Genomic DNA, 19,912 nt, shown 5'->3' with positions numbered 1-19,912 from the left:
ACGTGCCAAAACCTGGCAAACGATTGAATATTAGTATAAGATCATGATATCCTTTACACGGTGTAATTATGTCATGACGATCCAATGCATCTAATATTTATTAATGAGCACACAGAGGAAGATCTTATACTAATATTCAATCGTTATTAATGAGCACATGCAAAATCATTAAATAGAGATGATCATCTTCTCCCAGACTCCCATTATATAAAGATATCACGATAATCAGTAAAACGTAGGTGCTTCTCTCCTTTAACAACAAAGTAGTTGTATTATCCTAAAAATTAATTCAGAAAATAGTTTAACAAGGACCAAAATCTCTCAAACATCGAACAAAATTTAACAAATAGAAAAAGGTTTTATATCGTGAAGAAAAAATTCCATTCGAACAAACTTTGCAATTAAAGATCTTCAAAAATATGGGGAATTTGTGTGGAAAGCCAAAAAGTGAAAGTAGAAAGCGTTCAACGCGTGACGGAAGCATGTTCCGATATGATCAGAGGAGCTACTCTCAGAACTTTGATGATGGAAGAACGGAAAATAATGAGGAAGTTCCTCCTCAATCTCAGAATCTCCGAGAGAGGTAAAAAAAATGTAAATAAAGTTTGTTTGGGAAATTTAGGATATGATTGTGTATTAGTGTAACATAATCAACTATGCGTATATTTAAACCAAAAATAAAATAAAAACTATGCATATATGATTAATAGGATTCTATAGATTAATAAAGGGGAAAAAGTTGTAATTATATTGCAGTAAAAGAAAGTCGTTGCTTTTTAATAACAACCTAATTATAAACTCTAAACGCAAAAGATTTTTGAGTTTTTTTCCTTCATATAAGTCTCACAACAAGTGTATTTCTTGTCCTTTTTCTCCTATATGATCACGTTTTGTCATAATTCAGAACGACGGATCTTTTGTCCATTTAAGTTCATATTTTCGTTTCATAATATTAGCTTATAAATAATGTTTTATAATCTGGATTCTATGGTTACTTTGCCGAAGATTAGTTCAACTTGGAATGGACTAATTCATTAAAAAAAATATTAACGGATTTAAACAAAAAAACCCATATTTGTGGGATTTGAATATAACACAGGTAAAGTAAAAGACCTTGGACATTCTACAACACGTTTTTTTTTGTTTTTGTTAAAGCATTCTACAACAAGTTTGACACTAAAAAGAAGTTGGTATTGTCTTGCAACTAAAATAAGTGTTCAATGTTTATTTTTTTCTCTAAGAAATCCAACACAATTTTAGTTGAGAATAAAATTATAGAAAGAATTGAAGACATATGGGATGGATGTATCAATGCATGCTTAATTATAAAAATCTCTTTTATTCAATGAGTTTTTCAAACATAGTTAAGTTTTGTTATTCGGTGATATTCGGTTGTGGTTTTTGGTATTGTTGTCTCTTTTAACGACTTTTTGTTAACATCATCCATAGTAGAGTAAAATACATATCTAATTAAGTTAATTAAATTAATATTATGTCAAAAATCAAAAAATTTCGGGATATACCACATATTAAATCATAAAATTAATAACTAAAATACACTTATAAAATCTTAAACACACAAAAAAAATTAACAAATAAATACAACTTAAAAATTAATTTACTCACAAATAACATGTACTGCGGATTAAAATGTAGTGACTTATTCATGACACCCGCCTTATTTTATGTTATTGTAAATCAATCATTTTCAAATAGTTTTTATATCAAAAAATCATCAAATGAATATCATTAAAAAAATCTTTTTATATCATAATCATAGCACTTTAATTAATATATATATATATATATACATTTTTGGAGACATTTAGCAAATAAGTCCTAGAGTTGTAACCTATTTACAAGCATGCCATTGACAATAACTAGTTAATCTGAAAAACAAATTAAATCTACCTATATTCGATTTTTTTATAGAAACTAAGTGTTTTAGATAAATTTGGTAAACTATTATAGGAGCAAATGCCATTAATTTCAGTGTAATTGTTCTACATAAATTTTGAATTTAACAATCATTCAAAAAAACATTATGATTTTAAAAGGTAACAAACATATTTAACATTCAATTTGATATCTTATTCAAGGTAATGATAAGAAAATATAAAAGATATTGCTTGCTCATGAATTTAAAACTAATCCTCCTAATCCTTTTGATCGGTTATATATATATATATATCTTGCCATTAGTAAAAAGGAAAAACACATTATAGTAGAACGATAACACTGAAAATTTTGTTTTTATGCTTCTTTCTCTATTTTAGATCTTCAAGGCATATTTTTTTTATAGATTTTGTTATTCTTCGCATGTTGATTATTGATTGACAATGTTGTTGTGTTAAAGTGCTCGATTTCAAAATAGATTTATTTCTAACAATTATTAAACTTTTTTGTGTTTATGATTTTTTTTTTGTGTGTTTGTGATTTTATTATCAGGAAACCTAAGATGCAAACACAAAAGATGTGGCATTTAAGTGATTTTGACATCCCAAAGCCTCTTGAAAGTGGAGTTATGTCGTGTCTATCTCGCCAAAGAAAAACGGATCAGCAACTATTGTATAATTTATATATATATTAATGTGATATATTGGTGAAAATCTAAAAATATCAGGTTATATAAATATAATTATTAAATATAAAGTACCAAAATCATGAAAATACCAATGAGTATTTTCGTTATTTTATTTCATCTCTCATGTATCAAATAATAAATAGATTTTAATAAAATATTTAGTTGTAAAAGTTATATTTTACTTGATAAAAATTTTGAAAAATTGATTTGATAAAAAGGTAATTTTTAGCCTCACATACTACTTTTACTTTCACGGGTTTCGTATGATGATCTTTTGCAGATTAAAAATATTTGAACATGTTACATGATTCACTTAGCATGGAGGGTTTGGACTATAGAACCAACACTAAAACTATTAGTTTATTTCATATACGGTAGATTTGTAATCATAGTTTAAAAACTAACTTATAAATTATTTAGTATATGAACTACAAAATTTTATACATACTTAATACTCTAACAAAAAAACTTGTATATACGTAAAAATATACTCTAACATACCATATAGACATATACCTCTATTTAATTCTAGAAAACAAAACAAATCTAAAATTTTATATTTTATCTAATAACAAATTTTATGTAATTAGGTTATAAACTGTATAAAACCTATGAACAAGAAAAACATTCTAAACAAAATTATAAATTAATTAGACAAAAGTTAATTAATTGCTAATTTGAAAACTAAATAAATTAAAAATTATTATTCAAAATATAATAATTTATAATTTAGTTCGACGGCATATCCGGTAAAAAAACTAGTAATATTTACTTTTAAAATGAATATACACTTAACCTAGATTAGGGCTTTCCCTTTCTTCACCTTAGAGATTAGTCTCTCTCCGACATCATCACTTCTCTCGTTTCGTCTTATTGCTAGCTTTTTGAATTTCGAGGATCAGAGATTCGTGATCTGAGAATAAAACTCAAAGATGAGGTATTTCAAAAATCTTTCTTTTATACGCTTCTCTACCAGTATTCGTATAGATCTCTATTGCTATAGTTTTACTGTTCGCTAATTTTGCTAATACAGTTGTCTTCTTGCTCTATGGATCATATGTCGTATTTCTGTAAATCTGAGTTCCAATGGGTTTGGTCGTTGGTACATACAATCTGAGGAGAAGGATACCATTTCTCAATTGTATGTATGATCATATCTCATATATAATATCAGGCGTAAATCTGAGGAGAAGGAACTCAATATGAGATAAAATTTATATAGATCTCTATTGTTATAGTTTTATTGTTTATATATTACCATGCTATAAGATTGATATGTTTAGAGAGTTGTTGTTGCTAAATCACATGGTTCAGTTTAAAGCTCTTGTTTATTCGCTTGATCTAATTTGGTGAAATGGATTTGTTGGTTTTATAGTAGTAAGCTTCAAACTGAGGCTTGTAGAGAAGCCACTACAGCTACTAGGGACAAATCTGAGGAGAAGAAACATAACGTTGAGGGGACAGTGAAGCTTCAGAGTGAGGCTGTTAGAGAAGCATTATGACTATCGTGGAAAAACCAAAGGAGAGGAAACATAAGGAGAAGCTTGCTCTTATTAGAGAAGCCATTAGAATTATTGAGGAGAAGAAAGATACGCGTTTAAGTGGATCTGTTAAGCTCACACACGTTCCTGCCCGAAAATGAAGATCTGCCTATGCTTGAAACATGTCGAAGGAGGTGATTAACATCTCTTTGTTTTTGTGTGTCGTTTGTTGGAATGATTCTAAAATGTTGTTGTTACTTGGGTTTATACCATGGCTTGATACAAGTTTCTGTGTCTGATGGATCTTTTTTAAAAAATTCATGAGTATCACTAATTAGCTTTATATCATCGAATAACTTTAAATTAAACTTATCGGCCATCAAAAGTTTTCAAAGTGTTATTGTTTCATCCAAATATGGTTTTGTCTATCAAAATTTCTCATGCATAAAGATCTGACCAAATCAAAATCTCACATAAGAGATTCAAATAATGAGCTAGGTTCATGTTTGATTAATTTTTTTTTATATACTAAGTCTAAACGTCATATACAATTTGGATTTTAGCAAACACATTGAGCGACGGGCTTAATTAGTAAAAATCACAGGCGATTCGGCCCAACAATGTAATAAAGGCCCATCATGAAACGAAATCAATCCAACTAGGGTTTTAGTCTCTTCCTTTCATTTGTTCTTCTTCCTTGGTATAAAATCTTCAGCCGCCTCTGAAACATAATTAGGGTTTCCGCTTCCTTCACCATTCACAGGTTCGTCTCTCTCGAAACATCGTCACTTCTCTTTTCGTCTTCTTCGTTCGTTGTAATTTCATGACCTTTCACTATTACGTTTTCGATTTCTGTTGGCTTTATCTGAATACTAAGTCATTTCAACATTTTTAGCTCAAAATTGAACATTTTTTGTTTCTCTCTAATTGATCTCTTATTGTTTTGCTTTATCGTTTCCAGGAACAGAGTTTCGTGAACTGAGAAGTAACTCAAGATGAGGTACTTTAGAAAATCTTTCCTTTTGCGCCTTTTTATTGCTATAGGTTTAGTATTAGCTGATTTTGCTGAGATTGATGGCTTAGAGAGTAGTTTGCTCAATGGATCATAGAAGTTGATGTTGCTTGTTCAATAGAACGTTAAAGTACATTACATTAATCTAATTTGGTGAAATGGGTTTGTTTGTGATATAGTAAGCTTCAGAGTGAGGCTGTTAGGGAAGCCATTACTACTATCAAGGGCAAATCTGATGAGAAGAAGCGTAACTTTGTGGAGACAGTGGAGCTTCAGATTGGTTTGAAGAACTACGACCCACAAAAGGACAAGCGTTTCAGTGGATCTGTTAAGCTCCCTCACATTCCTCGTCCCAAAATGAAGATCTGTATGCTTGGAGATGCTCAGCATGTTGAAGAGGTGATTTCAAATCTCTCTGCTTTTTCTGTGTATAGTGTTTGATTGTTATGATTCTGCAAGTTTTGTATCGGAGATTGAGGCAAGAGTATATGTTGTTTGTTTATGATAGGCTGAGAAAATGGGACTTGACTACATGGATGTTGAGGCTTTGAAGAAGCTCAACAAGAACAAGAAGCTTGTTAAGAAGCTTGCCAAGAAGTACCATGCTTTCTTGGCTTCTGAGTCTGTCATTAAGCAGATTCCTCGTCTTCTTGGTCCTGGTCTGAACAAGGCAGGCAAGTTTCTTCTATAACTCGATTGAACTATCAAATCCTTTTGAGTATAATGGTCTCATTTTTCAAGCTCTTTTGTTTGAACTTTCTTCTTCTTTTTTTTGTTCTTGATTGATGAACAGGTAAGTTCCCAACTCTAGTGAGTCACCAAGAGTCTTTGGAAGGTAAGGTGAATGAGACCAAAGCTACTGTGAAGTTCCAGTTGAAGAAAGTTCTATGTATGGGTGTTGCTGTTGGTAACCTTTCCATGGAAGAGAAGCAGCTTTTCCAGAATGTGCAAATGAGCGTCAACTTCCTTGTCTCGCTCTTGAAAAAGAACTGGCAAAACGTATGTCTAAATCCTATTATGGTGTCTAATTGCTATGATTGTGTCTAATCTCTATCTAAATCTTTTGTCTAATCTGCTCATTGATTTGAATCTTGGTGCAGGTAAGGTGTTTGTACTTGAAGAGCACCATGGGACCACCACAAAGAATCTTTTGAGCTCTCTCTTCTCTACTCCTTCCATCTCAGAATTTTTGCATTGTGTTTTTGTTTCAGAGATCTGTGCCTTGTTTGGATATGGTTTGGATTGATATTAGCAGTTGTTTTTGGTTTGACAATATATTATGCAATATTCTGTTCAACTATCATTTTTCCCCTTAAAATATGTTTTTTATTAGTTTGAAACAAATTCCTTCCATAACAAACAAATTTATGAGATATCTAGGTCAAACTCTTCAAGGTTTGATTCCAGGATTTGTTTGATAAGGAATTGTTCTGATTTATTCTTGAATGTATAGTTGGTTGCTCAACTAAATGACTGCAAGCAAAAGCCTTGCCGAGGTTTTATATTTTGGTTTTTTGCTTGAATTGTTCAGTACTGTACAGTCTGTACTGAAGTTTTCTTTCGATTGCGTGATTCCTTTGGTTTAGTCTCCAAGGTCAAGGGTGTGTTCTGCGGTTTTGAATCGAAAGCTTATTTCTCTTTAATTATCTTCAACAAAAGATAATATCGGCTCTATAGTTACTGTGTCATCTTTATTGAAGAGGTAAGGATCAACATTATAAAACAATGTTTAGATGATAGCTCAAGGCTTGCAATCTGTTAAATTTGTTCAAATGATCTAAACCCAAAACAAATCTCCTTTCTCGTCAGTTGCATGGGTCTTACTGTTATATTTTTGCTAGTCAATTTCGAAATCTCCCCATTTAAAATGATGCTACTAGGCCTGGCCGAGAGCGATGGAACCACCACCAATTATCAACGTTCAACTAGGTCCACTCTCTATTATGTATTTACTTCTCTTCGTTATATTTTCGATATTTTGAACAGACAATATAATCAATTTACGCAAGCACAACTATTTCTTTACGCATTTTGCTCGTTTCAGCTAAGTTGCATGGACCTTACTGTTTTATACTATTACCGAGTTTACCGTGTGAAACACTAGAATAGTATCCTTGGTGGAGTTGGAGCTGATCCCGAAGACCCGAAGCCGAACCTGAATACTTGATCCCGCTCCTGATACAACAAAAACTAAAGCTATCATAAAACCATAATAAGACAGAGTCAAAGACAACGAACCATGTTATGCATCCTTAGAACTATAAAGAAGTAAGAACAATGAGGAGGGAAATAACAAATCTAACCAATATAATCAAACTTCGTCATTTGACAAACTTCTTCTTATGTAATAACACGACTAAGGCATATATTACAATGGAGACAACCTAAGATGTTAACCTGAGACGAGTAAAGAAGGGATTTGCATCAAAATCAAAATAGTATCTATCTATACACTAAACTCTATTACCATCAATAACAAATGAATTTACCTTCAAATCTTCATAATTTGACTATAAAAGTATACAAGTACAACATACAAAAGTCCTGATGAAGTTTCATGAGTTATCAGTTAAAGCTCAGTACATAATAATGAAAGAAAAACAGAGGTATTCGATTGTTTACGAGTGCCAAAATCTCCACTAACAATTTTTTGACAAAACAATTATTTTTCTTTTAGTGTCCGTTTGTCACATATTATTGTTTTCTACCGTGCAGAGCACGATCCTAAAACTAGCTTTTTTTTTGTAACACAAAATACGTTTATTATAATGATGTGGCTTTGTGATCCCAATTACAAAAAGAGTTTTAGATGAATAATCAAGTCTTTTTATGCATTTAAAGGTGGTAAAACATTTTGATTTATTCTATTAAAACGAAAAAAAAAAGTTTTGATTTCGTCGTTTAGTTGAATAATCAAATGTAAGGTTCAATAACTAGTCGGTTTTTTTGTTACTAGACAATAGGAGAAACGAGAAGATTTGTACACCAAAATAATTCAAGTTTCGTCGGTTTGTGTCGGCATATAATAGTTTAAAGAGAAGCAAATAATATGATTAGAAAACTAAAGAAAGAAAACACCACTCTAGGAGTTTAGGGTAGGTCCTAAGCGTTGCATATGTCCAATGGTGTGAGTCAAGGGACACCCGTTGTAAGATTGTGAAAATTGACCTTTGGTCTCACTCATCCATCAACAAAAAGCGATTACGCAACGAAAGTGTTCTTTATACTACTTTTAGTTTTCACAAAATTTTAATACATATTGATATAAAGGTATATAATACTTAGATGGTTAGATAGGTACTCATTTAATTATAGTTATTTTTTGGTTACTTGCCAATTTCCCTTGATATAATTAGAGCTTTGTAAGTTGTTAGTTTGTTACTAGTTTTCAAAATGTCAAAATAGTTGTCCAAAAAAAAAATATACCAAACAAACATTGTACCCAAATCTCAAAATAGTATGTTCCATTTTGTTATAAAAGTATTTTTTTAAGTTAATTTAACCAATTAAAGACTTTCATACTTATGTATTATTAACTTATTATGTTTTCCCTGTAAATATTATTTAATTTGGTACCTAAAAATCACAATGGACCAAATCTTTTTAGTTTTTAGTATAAAAAATATATATATGCAAGAAAATTAGAGTCCAATTTCCCTAAATCAAGTATATTAAGTAAAGTTATTAATATCATGACAATTGTTATTTAAGTGGTTTTTTAGTTATTATTATCAGTTTCATTCTACGGATTTGTATGGTTTGAAAGTATGCATTTGTATGAAAATGACTCGAGGTATGCCTTTTAGTGTTCATGAATCGTCACCGTAAGGGTGTAGGTGACTTCATAGGAGGCATCAATTGTTTCGACTGTGCAATACATGAACAAGAATTTGTGTGTGTGTTAAATTGTGTTTATTTAATATGTACTTTGTAAAGTTTTTGGATTTTCATTTTTATATATGTAACGAAATAATTGGTGACTTCTTATGACAAAATTCATAGGAGGCGTTGCTTAATATAATTAGAGCTTTGTAAGTTGTTACTAGTTTTCAAAATGCCAAAATAATTGTCCAAAAAAAATATATTTATACCAAACAAACATTGTACCCAAATATCAAAATAGTATGTTCCGATTTGTTATAAAATTCTATTTTTAAAAAGTTAATTTAAACAATTAAAAACTTTATACTTATGTATTATTAATTTATTATGATTTCCCTGTAAATATTATTTAATTTGGAACCTAAAAAAACACAATGAACCAAATCTCTGTAATTTTTTAGTATAAGAAATATATATATATATATATATATGCAAGAAAATTAGAGTTCAAATTACCTAAATCAAGTATATTAAGGAAAGTTTTCCATTACTTTATCAAAATAAGTTTGATTAATGTATATAAAAAATTTTAATACAATTTTTCTGCCTTTCACGAAACAAATCATAATTGTTTTTATTATAACTAACATTAATTTTTTTTTCTTAATTATCAAAAATTAAATGTAATTTATATGATTTTCTTAGATAAATATATGTTTTACATAATTCTCTTTTTGATATGAAATAGCAGAATAATGGGAGAAAAAAAAATAAAAATAAAAATATAGAGAGCCGTTTCAGGTCAGGTGGCAGAAGTTGGGCCGTCACGGCCTTCCAAAAGCCACACTGCCTTGCCTTCCCCTTTTTTATATATTTTGCTTTCACCTCTCTCTCTCTCTTTCTTTCTCAAACCTCCACCAACCCAAACACCATCTCTCTCGCACTCTCCGCCTCCCTCCTTCTCTCTCTCAATCTCTCTCTCGGTAAGTTTATCTTTCAGATTTGTTGACTTTATGTTTGTTCTCTAAAGTTTAATTTTTGATCTGATGATCGACCTTACTACTTTTCTTTTATTGACTTGTTGTGGGGACAACAAAAAAAAATACTCTAGTATCTTTCGTTTTCTTTATCTGATCGATTTGATCTTGGATTTATTGTGATGCTGCAGCTTTAATCTTATATATCTGATCAATTTTGTTTTTTATGAAGTCGTCTTCGATCGATCTCAAGTTGTTCTTTTGTAGGTCTTTGTTATGTTGAATAGTCTATTTAATGATAATTAAACATGTTTTGGAGCATCGAGTGAAGGTTTAATATAGCTTTTAAGCTTGAATCTTCTCATTACGCTCCATATAGTATAATCTTCACATCATATTTTGCTATTGGGAACAGATTTGTTTTTTGGTTCTAGTCTCCATTGCAACTTGTGATGCACATTCTCAACAAAAGATGATTTAAGGTTTTGATTAATGTTTGCAAGAAACCCTGAACTGTAAAACTTGTTTGTGAACGCAGGTGAAAACAAAAAAAAAGAATGGCGACTGTGCGAATCTCTTCTTCAACTAGCATGACCAAGGCGGTTCTTAGAAGCCAGCCCACTAACAAACTCACTACCAACAAGAACTTATCAGTTGGATCAACCAACAAGGTTTCGAGATCCTTTGGTTTGAAATGCTCAGCCAACTCAGGTGCCACCATGTCAGCTGTATACAAGGTCAAGCTCTTAGGACCTGATGGTCAAGAAGATGAGTTCGAGGTGCAAGACGACCAATACATCTTGGATGCAGCTGAAGAGGCTGGAGTTGACTTGCCTTACTCTTGCAGAGCCGGTGCTTGTTCCACTTGTGCCGGTCAGATTGTGACGGGCAAAGTTGACCAGTCTGATGGTTCGTTTCTCGAGGATAGCCACATGGAGAAAGGTTATGTCTTGACTTGTGTGGCTTACCCACAGTCGGACTGTGTTATCCATACCCACAAGGAAACTGAACTCTTCTAAGTTCGGATCTCTTTATTTGGTAATGATGATGCAAAATTGTTATTTGAGTGATCGATACTCTTGAGTTTAGTGTTTACAGCTGCAACTTAATTCGGTTCGTTTAATTAAGTTGTATTGTCTCAGTATAATAATATTTCTGGCAATAGAACTTGTTGTATACATCATAAGGTAGACCGTGCTGTTTTGGTGGACGGACGGTGAGTAATTTATACACTCATCTAATTGAAGCACAGCAACACAAAGGACGAATGAATAATATATTTTAATAATAATAAAAAAGAGCAAATCAGCCATAGCTTTCCCCCAAAATTACTTCTCCATTCTCGTCGAAGCGAATCAAAAGACCAATTAAATCGGTAACAGGAGATTGCGAGAGAGCTCCAAAGACTTTGTTCGACGAGAAACACTTTTTTGTTTATATAATGAAAACAAAGACTCGTTATGGGTTCTTTCTTTGGTGGTGTTTAAGTGGAGGAGGATGTTTAAGCTAATGTATTATCAGACCCTCTTATTAAGTAAAAATTAAGTAACAAGTTTGTTTCGTTTAATTCGGACTGTAGTTTCCGACATTGATCTGCTAAAAGTCTACAGAACAATAATAAACTAATGATGTAATTAGTGCTATATCATTGTTAACAAATCGATATTGATCGATTTCTCATATGTACATAAAACAAGACAAAAACAACTACTATTATCATTTTCTATGTACATATCACCACATAATTTTGCTAACTAATCCAAGTATATGCTATATATATGTAATTATAAATCTACCTTGATCTTAAGTGGGAGGAATCTGTTGGTTAGGATCTTAGTTATTATTACAGTTTCGGATTTGTGTGGTTTTAAGGTATGCATTTTTGTATGAAAATGACTCGAGATATGTCTTCCTAGTGTTCATATATTGTCACGGGGTCGCAACCGGTTAATAAAATGGTTCTAGTTTATGAGAAAATCACTGGTATTATCTCTGTTCCAGTGTCCCTTCATATGGTTCCAAAGAATTGACACCGTGTTTGATCTTTACTTACATTTTCCTGGACTTGACTTATCATTGAGTTCAACTTTGTGGGAACTCCATGACCAAGGTCGAGGAATATTTATCAAAGATTCCTCCATCAAGTCGATTCAAATGCTCGTCTTGATCCAATCTTTGGTTGGATGGTTTATGATTACTGAGTTAGCAGAGAACCCGGCAATGCGTTGATTCTATTGCAGATAATTTTCATAAGCTAAACCTAATAAATCAAATGTGAAAAAGAAGACATTAACATCCAAGAGACGATTATGCAAGTTTTTTTTTACTGTTAATGTTTTTGTAAGAGTTCTTTTTGTTTTATACAAGTCATGTATTAAAAAATTAATGCAAAAGAGTTGTAAAATCTTGACATTTAAAGCATATTAGATTTAAAAAAAAAATGGGATAATTTTATTTATTTCAATAATATAAGGAAAGGAGAGAAGCCAAAAGATATCTCCAATTATTGTAGAGTGTTTGTTCTCCAAGACTATAATAATAAATGAGACAACGACGAATAGAAGAAGCATTTATTTCAGCGTTCAGACGTCAGAAGCTGTACTATTATTATTAATTTAGACAAGCAAAATTTTTTAAGTAAAAAGACAATTCCCGACAATGATTCTGTGCAGCCTCCGCCGCGGCTTCCTCAACACCAGTGCTTCCACTCTCTCTTTGCGCTCTGTTTCTCGCTTCTCCTCCGATTTACGTTGGCGGGGGAAGCCTACATGGCCAATTGCGATTGCCAACCAATCGCTCTACGAGATAGAGTAGATTTCCTGATCCGCTTGTTGGACCTCGACGCGGCGGCTAAGCACGCCTTGCTCCCTTGGCGATTGAAAGAACAAAACGTTCTGAATTATTTGATGAAGACCTTAAGAACGAGGAAGCAGTGGACTGGACATGCGGCGCAATCGTGGTGGCCATGTGCAAAGCCGAGAGGTATGGAGACGCCTTGGATTTGGCCAGTTATTTCTTCGTCGAGCACAAGATGATACCCGTAAGGTATTCTTTCAATCGCATACTCAAAGCCTTGTTTGAAGACTCGTCCAAATTTCAGGCCAGAACGACCCTTCTCGGGATTAAACGGTTGGCTCAAGACGGAGAGTTCGATGAAGCCATGTATCCATCCTATACGAGAAATTATTCGTACCCGATACGCAAGGGGTTTTGGCCTTTCGGAAAGGGTTTGGATGTTTCTAACAGTTTGATTCGTGGATTTTTGGATTTGGGGGACTTCGAAGAGGCCCATAAACTCTTCGAGGCACTAAAGGTTAGAGACGGCTACTACAATCTTGGAAATACTGCGAAATTTATGGAGTACTGGCTCAAGCAAGGTAAAGAGGAGGAAGCAATGGAGTGTTACCGACGCACTATTGAAACTTTTTTCCAAGTATTTTCTTCTAATTTAGGAATTATGAAGGTGATAGACGGGGAACCGACTGGTACACATGCACTCCTTCAAGTTTTGTTAGACTATGGCAAGAAAACCGAAGCTTGGGAATTGTTTGACCATCTTTTAGATGATGATAGCAAGAAAGTGATTTTCCGCTGTGATACAGATACACTAAATCTAATGGTGAATGAGTGCTTCAAGATGGGTCGGTTTTACGCGGCCATCCACACTTTCAAGAGGGTCCGGCCTCACAAGATGAAGCGACAGTGCCAACAACAGGAGAAACTCTATCAAAACATCATCGCTAGGTTTTGCGAGGTAGGCTTGCTGTATGAGGCAGAGCGTTTCTTTGCCGAAATGCGGTCGCTAAACACCATAAATCCTGACGTTTCCTCATATACTACATTGATGGATGCGTATATTAAGGCAGGGAGAGTAGAGGATGTTGTCCGAATCTCAAACCAGATGATTGATCATTTTCTGGGCCATGTCGCTCAGCTCTCACTTGAGCCGCTCCAGATCTGAATCTGGTGAAGCAAATGCTTTAGGCATCATACTTTCTTTGTAATTTTTGGCCATCAATTAATTTTACCGAGTTCTTAAAAACAACGTGGGTGTATTGGGCTGTTATTATCTTTTCCTTTTATTTATTTTATATTTGGATTTAAAATGATGTTTTTTTTAAAAAAATTTGTCCATCTATGGTTTTTTTATTATTATTATTTTTTTTTAAAAAAGTTTTGTTGTATTTAGGTTTTATTATATTTAAAATTCAATTTTACCCTCACTTGAAAACCTATAATATATAAAGAGTCTTTCCTTCAAATTATTAATTTTTTCTAAAATCCTATAAAAGAAAATTAATATTAATTCTCGAAACCCTTCTCCTTCATTGTTTCATACGCCGTTAAAGAAAATTTTCCCAAATCAGAATTTTTTCTTTTTATTTTCGTTGATGGATGATAGAGTGTTGTGATTCTCCTACAATTCTACGTTTGTTCTCCTCTTCCCGCTTTTCGATTCTCTGGTGCTTTTACCAAGGAATTTCCTTGGTTACAGTTTTCCTGCAGCTAAACTTTATAGCGGTTTCATTCTCTTGCACTCGCCGGTGACTTCGTTCTCCGGCGGATTTAATCATCAATAACTGTTTCTATCTCTTTCATTGTGTTGTTTTAATGTTTGGGGATTGCTGAGAGGTGAGAGAGCTCGGCTGATAAGGAAGCAAGCTCGGATCTAAAACACTCTCAAACAATCAACACTTGTTTCTTGGTTGATTGATTCAATACATTTTTATTTTAGGCCTAGATTGTTTGTTGCCCTTTGAATTTATGTTTGTTTTTACGTGTACATGTAGTGAATCATGGTCAAGTCTTTGTTTACCTATGGTCATCACCTTTATCCTATATCCGAAAAAAAGAAACCAATTTTGGATATATATATATATATATATATCACTAATTTGAATATGATAAAAGGTTCAGATTTTTCTGTAATCTTTTTTTTTTTAAACTAATCTACTGATTTAGATTTCTAGTTTTGACCATCTAAATCATCATTATTCTGTGTTTGATTGATTATCCATATGAAGTACAAAATGGAATTTGGGTCGAGTCAATTTGAAAAAAAATAAAATTGGATATTTCGTTGAGTTTGGGTATAAATCGGATACTTGCCAGCTGATTATCCATATGCATTTTTTTCTTTCAAATTTTCTAAAATATCTCTACCTAATTTAAACTAACATATATAAAAAATTTATAATTTTCCTTTCACCTTCATTAGATCTTATTTGTAGTTTATTTTATTTAAATATAAAAAAATAGATATATATATATATATATACATTTTTGAAGTACATTTTGTGTGTTTACCCTTTTATTTGTACATATTTAAATTGTTATTTTGCTATATTGATCCCTAAACAATTCAAAAAACTCAATTAGCAAAATCAAAGAAATCGACCAAAAACTTAATATTTTATTGCCATTAATTATACAACATATCTATAAGTTTACTATAATCTTTCAAACTCTCAATGATACAACCGATTTTCCAAAACAAAATAATACAGAATCCATAAAACTCCTAAAATATCTCATAGATATCTATACATTATAAATTCTTCCTAAATAATGTGGAAACATGTTTTAAAATAAGATATCTCTACATAATAATTTTTTCCTAAATATCGTTTTACCCTTGACGTTATACTTATTTAAAAACTTATTTACAAAATTAATCCCTAATTTTTTTTCAAAAATAACATTACTTTAGATTTTGTTTCCTAAATAGTTTGCATTCCATTCCAACTAAAAAATTATAGCAATTAATATGGAAACATAAACTTTAATTCATAATGTAAGAAGAACTTCGATTCGCATTTATTTAAATATTTTAATTAATATATATAAACTTAATCAAATTTTAAAATACTACGAATATGTAAAATTAAAAAATGTTTTAAATACTACATAATGTGGTTATATAGTAGATAGGTTAAAAAGAGGACATGTTGGAATTTCTATTATCATTAAATTTGTGCTAACATTAAAATCCTGATTTTATTATTTGTCAACACTAATAATATTAGAATATTTGGCATATAAAATCAAGTTGATTTATTTAAGATTGTGTAAACTAATTAAATCATTAGGAAAAATATGACTTAATCACATCGTATAAATTACTTATTATGTATTTAGATCCCTTATTTTTGTTATAATAATTAAAAATCAAAATAGAATCTTAGACACTAAACAAAACAAACTAAACATAACAAACAAATGATCATGAAGTGTATTAAAAACTAATATAAATATTTAGCCGAACAAATGGCTGGAAAATTTAGTTATTGCTCTATTTACAAAACATCTAATATTTAACAAATAAATACAACATAAAATATAAATAATAATATATGCTTGTGGTTTACCGCGGGTTGAAATCTAGTGTATATATAAAAATTTAACTTTTCTCCACATCAACATCCACCTAAGCAATGCTATATATATTATTTTGTATTAAAAATTACTATTTTAAATATTCATTTATTGATAAAAAAGCTATAATTGGTGTACCATATACATAAGACATATTATCAACTAAAGTTACAATTCTATAACATGATAAAAAGGTAAAATATAAAACGAGCTAGAGATTTCATCGATTTTATCAAATGCTTTTAATCCAAAATATTGGCAGAAACATATTTAAAGTATTAAAGTACATAATGTTTTTTTGAGAAGATAAAACTGTGGTTGCATCACAAAATTAACATTTGATAATAACATATGAGGTTTTAGAAAAATATGTAATTTGGATTAGTGAACGGATATTCATTGTCGGGTTAACCGTTTCACCATCTAAGCATTCTTGACTTGATTGAAAATTATATTATGGCAGGTGATGCACTTGGACAATTCCGTTGTAGTGACATAGCACTAAAAATGTTCATGAAACTTTGTATATTTGTATTTAATGTGGGATATCGATATTTTTAAATGATCTCTATAATTAGGCAAATGATCGATGTTCGATGGTAAAACTTTTAAAAATATGTTTTCATGGTATATGAATATGGAATGAACCATTCTATGAATCTATATGTTGTATATCACTTAGTAAAGTAATTTTAGTGTTTTATAGATTTATACTCAAAAGTTTGAATAATTATATTTGAGCTCAAGAATTTATATTGATAGAAAAAAATTTAAATTAAAATCTCGTGCGTGCTAGAATACAAATTCTAGTATATATAACCCACTTGTTTTTGCTTATGTTGCAATTTGAATTTCTTTATACCTCATAAACCTTGCAAAAAAGTCAACGAAGAAGTACTTAAAATTCGTTTTTTATCTAAGATTTATCATTTACTTCTCTAAAAATCCTGTACGTGTTCAAAATTTTAAGTATATAGCCATCTTGTAATCCCAGTAACTAACACACACATAGAGAGAGATGGTGAATTCAAGTTGTAGACCAAATCCGCTGAGACTAGTTTCTCATTACATTTCATTAAGGCGGAAACTAAAGATAGTAAAAAAGACAAGAGTAAGACTAGCAAAAGAGTCGCTTAGCAAAAAAAAAAAAAAAGACTAGCAAAAGAGTTTAGGACTGAGACCGAGAAGCAAAAGGCAACCAATAGAGAATGTCTTGTAGATTTATGAATCTTGGCCTTACTTCTTCTTCCCCTTCTTGTGCTGGGTTATATATATATATATATATATATATCCTTGAATTTCTTTACCAATGAAGAAAAGAGATAAAAACCGGAAACTACTAATCAAAAGTTGGATTAATTAATTAAAGCTATTGGGCCTCAGTAACAGCAACATTGAGTAGAGTTGCATGTACCATCTTTTTCAACATCTCTATTGCATCATCCACTTTTCCAAGTTTAGCATATCCATTGATCATCGATCTAAACGTAGGAACATCAGGGCACAAAAATTCGTCAGACCAAACTTCCTCAAACAAAGCATGTGCTTCAGACATCATCCCGAGCGCACAAAACCTCGAAATGATTTCACGGTAACAATGAGATGACCTTCTCAACTCAGGCCTCTTAAAAGTCTGGACGGCTATCTCGAATTCCTTGAGCTCGAAGCACTCCTTCACCATTATCTTAAAGGTCTCTCTATCAAAGGTCTTGGAATTGGTTATCATCCTTTCAAACAATTCCCAAGCCTCTCTTTTCTTGCCGTTCCCAAACAAAATCTTTAAAAGGGCATTCCCAGTGTTAATATACAGTAGCAGCAATTCATCTTTTTTGTTGGTTATAGAGCTGTAAATCTCCATAGCTTTTCGTCCTTGCCTTGTTTAAACCAGTACTCAACAAATGTGGCTTCCACGGCCGCTCTCCTTATGTTGTGATCTTCACTGTGATGAAGCATGATGTGGTGGTCAAATTCATGGAATAATTCATAAGCCTTTTCGTGGTTTCCCAGATCCAAGAACCCGCGGACTAGATAGCTGTAAACCTCCGAATCCCAAAGCTTTTGCGTTTTTACAAAACCCAGAGCGTCTACAATTCTCCCGGCCATTAGAAGACCTTTGACCAAAGCCATGTGTGTGTCGATATCTGGTACAGCAAGTGTTTTAGCGTAACGGTATAGCTCGAACGCGTCGTCTACATTGTTTTCATCGCAGTGGATTTTGATGATGAGGTTATAGGTGAAGATGTCGGGGATCAGGTCAGACTTGTTGAAGAAGTAATGAAACAGAGCGATGGCATCGTCGTAGCGTTTGGCGTCGTACATGGCGCCGATGATTTTGTTGCATATCATTGGCACCGTGTAGGGGAGGTCGACATACTCATCCGAGGCGGCCAGGCTCGACATCTGAGCCGCCTTGTCCAATTGACAGAGCTCGATCATTGAGCTAACTCTGAAGCGAAGAGAAATCGGACGGTCGTCCTCGCAGTAAGTAGCAGTGGAGTTTTGATCAACTTTCTTAGTGGTGAGCGCCTTCCAGGGGAGTGAGGATGGTTTTCTTCCGAGAGGGAAACTGGATAAGTTACGCATCGGGGAATACAAGGCCTTCCTTAGAGAGAGATTTTTGCTGCCGCCGAGGATAATGCGGTGGAGGGACATGGCAGCGCCGGAGGATAATAGACAAGAACAAAAAATTATTTTAGAGATGCCCTACTCTAGTCAGTGGAAACCCTTTTTTTTTTTTTTTTATTCCATACAATAGTGGAAAATTGCTGACAGCAAGTGATATTTCCGAATTCCGAATATGAGAGAGAATGAATGAATACACTAAATAATAATATAAGGAAAGAAGAGAAGCAAAATATATTCCCAATTATTTTAGAGTGTTCTCCAAGACTATATATAATATAATAAATGAGACGACGACGAATAGAAGAAGCATTTATTTTACCATCGTCCAAATGAATTTTGATTTTTTTTTTTAATCTAATCCATTTATATTAATAACCAAAAGTCATATTAACCAACTTACCTGATTTCTTAGGTTATTCACCTCCTTTTTTCAATCAATAATCTTCTATATAATATTTTATTTAATAATTAATTTAAAATTAAATTAAGAAATTTAGAAAACAAATTATGTATACTTTTAATTAAAGAAAGTTAAATATTATTTTGGTTTAGATTTTATAGTTAAACGAGGTTATATATCGGTTGTGTTTATAAATAAGAACTAGAATATGACTCGTACTACAACACATGTTGACATTGTTTTTGTTTAGTTTGTAATTTTTATTCAAAACATTAATATGTGATTGTTTATTTGTTTTAAAGTTTTTTTGTTGGAACACTATGTCATGAAATCATATGCTGAATATGACTTACGAAAATAACATATATTTTGTAAGATCTTTTAGTATATTTATATTTTGATCCGCGGTATACACGGGTTAAGTTGTGTGATAAAAAAAAATTGTTTGTTAATTTTATTTGATTTGTTTAGTATTTAAAATTATATATTTTATTTTGATTGTTAATTCTCTGACTTAACCCATAGTATATCGCATATTAGTTTTAGGACCAAATATGTAACTTATGTTTGTCAAAATCATCTTGACCAAGAAAAGCTATCAAACAACATTATTCCAAACTTTAATTTAATCTGAGA

The 19,912-nt window shown here is 31.9% G+C and overlaps 4 protein-coding genes across 5 annotated transcripts; 3 read left to right on the top strand and 1 right to left on the bottom strand.

Annotated features, from left to right (window-relative positions):
- Window positions 4,739-6,395, top strand: LOC104752649 (60S ribosomal protein L10a-2). 2 transcript variants are annotated; one of them, XM_010474842.2, is made up of 6 exons: window positions 4,739-4,828; window positions 5,027-5,065; window positions 5,257-5,476; window positions 5,586-5,751; window positions 5,871-6,076; window positions 6,178-6,395. In XM_010474842.2, exons 2-6 carry the CDS (start codon window positions 5,061-5,063, stop codon window positions 6,229-6,231), a joined length of 651 nt encoding a protein of 216 aa, XP_010473144.1. In that variant the 5' UTR covers window positions 4,739-4,828; window positions 5,027-5,060; the 3' UTR covers window positions 6,232-6,395. The 2 variants fall into 2 exon arrangements, with proteins under 2 accessions (XP_010473144.1, XP_010473145.1); XM_010474843.2 differs by having other exon boundaries at window positions 4,791-4,880.
- On the top strand, window positions 9,787-11,106 carry LOC104752648 (ferredoxin-3, chloroplastic-like). Its single transcript, XM_010474841.2, has 2 exons — window positions 9,787-9,882; window positions 10,415-11,106. Exon 2 carries the CDS (start codon window positions 10,434-10,436, stop codon window positions 10,893-10,895), a length of 462 nt encoding a protein of 153 aa, XP_010473143.1. The 5' UTR covers window positions 9,787-9,882; window positions 10,415-10,433; the 3' UTR covers window positions 10,896-11,106.
- On the top strand, window positions 12,459-13,997 carry LOC104752646 (pentatricopeptide repeat-containing protein At1g10270-like). The gene is made up of 2 exons (XM_010474840.2): window positions 12,459-13,253; window positions 13,329-13,997. The coding sequence occupies exons 1-2, from the start codon at window positions 12,842-12,844 to the stop codon at window positions 13,835-13,837; spliced, it is 921 nt and encodes a 306-aa protein (XP_010473142.1). The 5' UTR covers window positions 12,459-12,841; the 3' UTR covers window positions 13,838-13,997.
- On the bottom strand, window positions 18,088-18,834 carry LOC104754080 (pentatricopeptide repeat-containing protein At3g60960, mitochondrial-like). The gene has a single exon (XM_010476237.1). The coding sequence runs from the start codon at window positions 18,832-18,834 to the stop codon at window positions 18,088-18,090; it is 747 nt and encodes a 248-aa protein (XP_010474539.1).

Source organism: Camelina sativa, chromosome 16 (assembly GCF_000633955.1).
Source record: "Camelina sativa cultivar DH55 chromosome 16, Cs, whole genome shotgun sequence".
NCBI lineage: Eukaryota > Viridiplantae > Streptophyta > Magnoliopsida > Brassicales > Brassicaceae > Camelina > Camelina sativa.
The sequence above is the reverse complement of the archived record's forward strand: the minus strand, read 5'-3'. Positions and strand labels throughout refer to the sequence as shown.